At 47.5% G+C, this 7298-nt stretch overlaps 2 protein-coding genes across 2 annotated transcripts; one reads left to right on the top strand and one right to left on the bottom strand.

Annotated features, from left to right (window-relative positions):
• The first annotated feature begins 607 nt into the window (after nucleotides 1-607).
• On the top strand, nucleotides 608-2498 carry LOC120728843. The gene is made up of 3 exons (XM_040024062.1): nucleotides 608-911; nucleotides 1155-1330; nucleotides 1550-2498. The coding sequence occupies exons 1-3, from the start codon at nucleotides 749-751 to the stop codon at nucleotides 1913-1915; spliced, it is 705 nt and encodes a 234-aa protein (XP_039879996.1). The 5' UTR covers nucleotides 608-748; the 3' UTR covers nucleotides 1916-2498.
• Nucleotides 2456-3674, bottom strand: LOC120728827 (protein ANTAGONIST OF LIKE HETEROCHROMATIN PROTEIN 1-like). Its single transcript, XM_040024036.1, has 2 exons — nucleotides 3561-3674; nucleotides 2456-3289 (listed from the first exon to the last, which is right to left on the bottom strand). The coding sequence occupies exons 1-2, from the start codon at nucleotides 3609-3611 to the stop codon at nucleotides 2483-2485; spliced, it is 858 nt and encodes a 285-aa protein (XP_039879970.1). The 5' UTR covers nucleotides 3612-3674; the 3' UTR covers nucleotides 2456-2482.
• Nucleotides 3675-7298: the final 3624 nt, after the last annotated feature.

Here is a 7298-nt window from a genome sequence, read left to right as displayed (position 1 = left end):
TACTCGAAGCTGCCATGCGATGCCAAATGTTATTACTGTAAGTTGACATTGTACTACTGAATTATTTAGATTGCATTCCTAGAAGATTCATCCAGATCTAATTTAAAATCCTGCTCCTCACATATAAGGTGTTGAATGATCGAACTCCACCTTATCTTAAAGACTTTATAGTATCATATCAGCTGCTCTCTGACTGTGCTCCCAGCTCCCAGTGTCAGGGTCCTGGGTCTGAGCGACCCAGGATCCCTGGGCAGTCATGGACTGGTGATATTATATGTATTTTTGGTGTTGCTGCTGCTCTTCTCCATGCTTGTAGATGTGAGTGTATGTGTGTGTGTGTATGGGTGCAGGTGTCTATGAACACTGGTTTACAGGCGCCTTCAGGCCTGGTGGGTGTGGCCCTGCTAGGGGACTGGCCACACCCGAAGCTACACACCTGCCGTTGATCAGGGCTCGTCGGGGGAGCTACTTATGCTGGGCAGACACTGTGCGATTTTTGGCCCATTTTGAGCCGATTTTTGAGTCGTGCGACCGTTTTGGTGATCGGCCCGATTTTGGCCTTCATCGTGCGTCGTGCATCGTGTAGTATACGTGGGGTAACGAGAAGCGATTGACACCTCACGACCAGCTCCCGATCATCAATCGCTTGGTCGTGAGGAAATCCTCACGACCGTCGTGAGGGTGTCACCACAGCTTCACACACTGCGCACGCGCAAACACATAAACGTCGGCGAAAAGACGGAGTAGCATGGCAGCGCAGCGTATTGTATGGACACAAGCGATGGAGGCACAACTGGTTGAACTTTGGCAAGCTCATCCGAGCCTTTTTGATGTGGCTTCAAAAAATTACCATGACCGCAACAAACGTGACAGGAGTTGGGTGGACATTGCTACCCAATTGCAGCTTCCTGGTAATTTTTTGTCATTAGCAATTTAGCAAAGTTGATGGTGGTAGTGGTGTTTGTGACTGAGTGAAAGAGAGGGAGAGAAAGAGACAGATGTAAAACCCTATAAATCGACTATCAGAAATATTTATTTTTATAATTAATGTCCAAGTAAAAACTCTCTCAAACTGCAGTTTTAACTTTAGTATGAGGAGAGCTTTGAATCTGAACTATTTAAATAAAAAGTACATGTTAATGTAAATTTTTCAGTGAATGAGGTGAAAACCCGGGTTGCATCACTTCGGACGCAGTATGGCAAACCGCTAAAACCGAAACCTAGTGGCAGTGGCCAGAAACCACCAACTCCCAAACAGACCTGGATCTTAAAACATTTGGACTTCTTGAAGGCACATGTTGTCCATAGACAGACTGAGTCCACTCTGAGAGTAAGTTCATAACCAAGTAGTTTAAAAGCATACACAGATACACACACCTTATGACGGGATATTTGTGGTGAATGATGTCAAAGGTAATTCTCAGTTGAAATGTTTTTAGTAAAATAAATGCCACAAAGTATGCAGTGTAAAATTAGTGTCTGATGTAACTAATACTGTTTAGATCTTTATCACTTTCCCTTTGTCTGCTTTTGGTACGGTTTCCTACAGCTTGGAACAGAGTCAGAGGACATAGGCGCAACAGAGGAGGGAGATGAGGATCAGTCCACTATGGGAATTGAAGCAGATGTCCTTATGTCTTCAAACACCACTAGCCCAGTTTCAGTGAGCCAGGAAGAGGAAAACACCTCAAACAGTCCACCAATCTCAGAGTCCACAGGTCGGCTTGTTAAAAGACCTAGAGTGCAAAAACATGCACCAAAATCAACAGAGCACAGCACTGAGATGACCAAACTTTCCCTGCTTCAGCAGGTCCAGCAAACGCTATCAGCATCTAATGCAGATTCTGAGGAGCTGTTTGGCCAACAAGTAGCCTCAGAGTTGAGAAACATAAAGGACAGAGCTCTACAGCTGTGACTCAAGAGAAACATCATGAACATGATTTATGACACGCAGGAGGCTGAGCAGGGAGGCCACCATTCTCAATTTGCAGGTTAGGCCACCTTGGTATCCCACCCAACCTCATCAGGTCCCAGGCCCCATCAACCCAGCCAATGTCCTTTCTGAAAATGCTCAACTCTGAGTAACTTAAATAATAAATTTCAGACAGTTATATCTAAGAATATTTTCGAGTTCACTGGTTCCTGCTATAAACACAGTCCATTGAAATTACAGCTTCATTCAAATGTTTTAAATGTTCCAACAGTTAATTCAAATTGTACATTAGAATTTTCTTGGTGACACTATTACTATGTGTCTTTCGTACCTCAATTTTGTGGAGTGTTGCAGAACTATTTGCACAATTTGATGGAAGATATTTTTGTATTTATGTAATAAAGCAAACCATTTTTGCAATTTCCCAGAGGTAGATTTATTGTTGTCAGTATTTACAAAGGGATTTTTTTTTTTATTTAGTAAATTTTGGAAAGTAAACAAGGCAATTTAAACAAAAAAACAAACAAAAAAAAAACCCCTTCTGTCTTCCTATACCATGTCTTCTTGCCATGAAACACTCCCTGCAGGTGAGACAAAGTACTCGCAAAGGACATCTCGTTGTTTCTTTGCTTCCACTGAGGGGTTCCGTGCAAGGCCCATTGAAACTGACTGAAGCTCTCCCTCCCTTCTCCATGCACCTTTGACCAGCTGGTGGTTGGCATCCTCAGAATCCACATAGCCAGGTGGTACATAGGCGTCAGATTTGTGGTCCCGGAGATAGTTGTGCAGACAAAGACACGCAAAGATAATGGTGACAACCTTGTCTGGGTCCAGGCAAATTGTTGTTCTGAACACTCTGAAGCGATTCGCCAAAATTCCGAAAGCGTTCTCCACAACGCGACGTGCTCTGGACAGACGGTAGTTGTATATTCTCTGATTGGTGTTAAGGTTTCGAAATGGATATGGTTTCATGAGATCTGGTCGGAGGGGATAAGCATCATCTCCAATTAGCATGTGTGGCATCATAGCATCAGTGCCTGGCAGGGTATCAGCAGGGGGAAAGCTCAGCGTGCCTGTGTCCATTGCTTCTTTCAGGTCTGAATGGGCAAACACTCCTGCATCAGAGACCGTACCTTGTGTCCCTGCGCTTGCATACACAAATTTGTAATTGGCATCAACAACAGCCATAAGAATGATGGAAAACCTGGACTTGTAGTTAAAATACATGCTGCCACTCTTGGGAGGGGGTTGGATGAAGATGTGTTTACCATCTATAGCTCCCAGGCAGTGTGGAAATTGCCACTTGTTTGCAAAGTCTCTGGCAATGGCCTTCCACTCAGACTCAGTTGATGGTGTCTGTGAAAGACAAGTAGAAAGTGATACAGCAAAAGAATCTCTGGTGAATTCATGATTTCCTTTCTTAACCATACATTCAAGTCACTGTCACACTATGAGTTCACTTTACTTTTTTATATACACATGTAACAAAGACTGAACAAATACATTTGTGACTCAGAATTGTTTTTGGTGAAAACTTGCTGTATTAACTGATGGGACATTTTTGACAATGTGCAAGTCAATCTTTCAATAGTGTGAGCATGGGTAATGTATTTTCTGTCAAAATTACCTTCAAGTAATCTTCATGCAGTGCACAGGTAAGAGCTGTGCATGTTTCCATGACAATCCTGCTAAGTGTGGTGCTTCCAATCCTATACTGGAAACTTAATGAGTTGAAGGTTTCACCTGTCAAATAGAACAAAGTGTCTTAAATAATATCAGGTGGATAGTGGGCATGGATGCAGCTTCGTAGAGTGACAGATTTTAGGTGACAGATGTAGAATATAATGCAGTAGTAGCACCTTATGTAGTATGAATTTTCATGTCCACACACTTGCCTGTTGCCAAAAATCGTAGGGTAACTGAAAGCCTTTCCCTGGGGCTGATGGCCTTCCTGAGGTGTGTGTCCTTCTTGATGATAGCAGGACTAACACTCTCCAGTAGATAGTTAAAGTCCTCTACAGACATTCTGAGAAGGTCCCGAAAACCCCTCATATCATCTACCTGTTTACACAGAACAAAATCTGCTGGGTAGATAGCTTGTACTGGAAGGACTGTAAGGTGCTAGTTCAGGTTTGCAGCTACCACTCCCCGGAGTGTCGGCCAGAACACTGCTCAAGGCCCGGATGAATGTTCAGAAGGGAGACAATGAAGACACAGAGCATAGTGCAGACTCTTGTATTGACTTCACACAGTTGAAGGTCACAGGGATTGTCAGAGGAGCAGGTATTGCATACAGGTTTAGGTGCGTGGGCATGGGTGTGTGTGTGTGTGTGTGTGTGTGTGTGTGTGGTCTCTGAAAGGAACAGAAAGAAAATACTACATTACTAAAGTGTTCACAACAATGTCTCCAGAGTACATCAACATAAACACAGGCGGGAAATAAACTAACATCCCCTTTAATACCATAGGCCATATATTACCCACGACTCACGCATAGACCCACTGAGAGAGCTAACCAGGTACACAGCTATACCCAACCACACGGCAGGAGACTTAGCTTAGCTTAGCTTAGCTTAGCACCCACTAGCGGCACAGATAGAAACATAGTCATTTCCCCCCTAACCTTGATTACAGTCCCAAACACATCTTCTTATCACATCCTCACACATCACCAACTTACGTTGCTCATTAACGCACACTTCTCACGGAATAACCAATTCTCTGCCGGTAATCTGGAGCAGAAAAGCTCAGGTGCTTTGCCCACGTTTCTCCCTGGACATAGTCTCTCATACAAAGCGGTGGGGTGACCTCTACTGGCCACTCTAAAAACTACAGGTGAACTAACAACTAAACAGAATAAAACCATAACTACGGGGCCTTTTGTACAGCCGCCCCCAAATGTATGAAGTACATTTGCTCACAACAAAAGGCAATTTTACAAACAAAGTCATGGTGATTGTCCTTTGTCTTCGTTTGGGAGAGCAGGCAATACCACCAGCCTCGCCACAGGTCGGGTGAAGGTCCGGTCCTTCACCTTGATGTCAGCAGACCTGATGTGCCCGTCGGGACTGGGGTGGACTTTGGAGATGCGGCCCACGAGCCAGGAAGCGCGAGGCAGCTGAGGATCTACGATCATCACCACCGAACCTTCTGTGACATCTGCGGGGGATGACCGCCATTTCTGCCGAAGCTGCAGGCTTGGAAGGTACAGCCGGATGAATCGAGACCAGAAGTGGTCAGTCAGCACCTGGGAGTGCTTCCACCTCCGGCGACTCAGGAGCTCTTCTCTGGGGTAAGCCACTTGAGGAAGTGCTCCGTCAGGCCGCCCCATCAGAAAGCAGTTGGGGGTCACTGGATCAGGATCACTGATGTCAGACGGGACATAACCTAGTGCCATTAGGAAGGCATCTGTATCGATGGAGGTTAGGACATCAAGGTGGACCGCTCTGATAGTTAGGCACTTAAAGATGATGCCCCACCTCTTCTCCATACGGTGCCCGATTTTGACCTCAAAGGGTCCAAAACAGTCCACGCCTGTCGAATAAAAGGCAGGTTTGTAAAGGCGGAGGCGCGCAACTGGCAGGTCCGCCATCTTGGGAACAGTTGGTCGGGCTCTCCATCTGCAGCACTCAAGACAGGTCCTTTGAAAACGCCTAACTGCTTCCCGGCCTCTCAGGATCCAATGAGTGCGCCGAATCTCCGCGAAGACCCTCTCTGGCCCTGGATGGCGCAGGCGACTGTCGACGTCCTGGATGAACGGGCGGGTGACTGGATGTGTCGGATCCAAAACTAAAGGATGGGAGCTGGTAAAGGCGAGATCTTCAGAGCGGCGAAGACGTCCACCTACACGGATGACCTCATTCTCGTGGTCGAACTCAGGGGATAGTGCGAGGAGACGACTGCTGCGACTGATGGATTTCCCCTGCTTAAGGAGTCGATACTCCTCAGGGAAGCTCTCCTGTTGAGCTTCTCTCAGGACGTTCATCTCTGCTCGAACATAGTCATAAGCCGATGAAGTTCCACCGCCTTTGGCCACCCCATGCAACTGCGTAATAGCAGCTTCCAGCAGCTGTGTCCAGGTGTCATATTTGCTGAAGTTCGAGGTGGCGGGGTCGAAGGTGGTAGAAAATCCACAAAAGGTCTCTTTACGGAGCTCAGATGGGCCTGGAGGCTCAGCCAGGGTGCCACTTGGCTCTGGAGGCCACTGTTCTGGACCTAGGAGCAGGAAAGGAGGCCCTTGACTCCATCTATTGGGTCTGGTCAGCTCGGGAAGGGACTTCCCACGGGTTATATCATCTGCGGGGTTCTGGGCTGAATCCACATAGCGCCAGGTGTGTGAGTGAGTTAATTCCTGGATCTCAGCCACGCGGGTGCCGACAAAGACCTTGAAGTGGCATGACTGGGACCTCAACCAGGTGAGTACAGTTGTGGAGTCAGACCACAGCACTATTCTCTTTATGTTCAGAGTGAGATCATTTCTAAGGAGACGGGAAAGATGAGCTCCGGAGAGGGCACCACACAGCTCAAGTCTAGGCATGGAGAGAATGCGTTTAGGGGCAACACAGGAGCGAGCCATCAGGAAGGCTAGATGTGAACTGCCATCACCTGTCACTGTTCTCATGTAGGCCACTGCGCCATAAGCCTGCTCTGACGCATCACAGAATATGTGAATCTCTCTCTCACTAACTGACTCCGTGATGTGCTTTGGGAGATACGGGCGAGGAAGCAGGACTTGTGCAAGGAACGGCAATTCCTCTTCCCAGGTTTTCCACTGCTGGAGTAGTTCTGGCGGAAGCTGCGGGTCATCCCATCCCCTCTGTTGATCCCAAAGGCGCCTCACCAGCATCTTGGCTCGGGTGGTGTACGGTAGGATAAAGCCAAGTGGGTCGTATTGGCTTGCGAGAACCTTATAAATATTCCGCATAGTGGGGGCGCCATAACTGATTTTGCGGTGTCTGTAACCCAAGGTGTCCGTGTGGAAGTGCCAGCTAAGGCCCAGAGTTGGCTCAGAGGTGTCTGATTTGTCTTGAGTGAGCCAAAGTTCTGCACTTGGGGATCTGAGGTCTTCAGGTAGGTGGCCAATGGTGGTGGGTTCATTACTGGCCCACTGGCGAAGGACAAATCCAGCAGAAGACAGGAGGGCTCTTAGCCTGTCCACTAGGTCCCGGGCTTCTTCAGGGGTCGGCACACTCTGGAGAAGGTTATCAACATAGAAGCACTGTCCCACAGAGTGACGTAGCGAATCATCTCCTTCCGTGTGGTCCCTGGCGTGGCGCTGCAGAGCGAAGGTTGCACAGCATGGGCTGCAGGTTGTACCGAAGGGGAGGACCTGCCATTCATAAACGGCCACCGGTTCCTCGGGGTG

This window comes from Simochromis diagramma, unplaced genomic scaffold (genome assembly GCF_900408965.1).
Source record: "Simochromis diagramma unplaced genomic scaffold, fSimDia1.1 OVJJ01000348.1, whole genome shotgun sequence".
In the NCBI taxonomy this organism is placed as follows: Eukaryota; Metazoa; Chordata; class Actinopteri; order Cichliformes; family Cichlidae; genus Simochromis; species Simochromis diagramma.
Note: the sequence above shows the minus strand (reverse complement) of the source record. Positions and strands in the feature narration are given on the sequence as shown.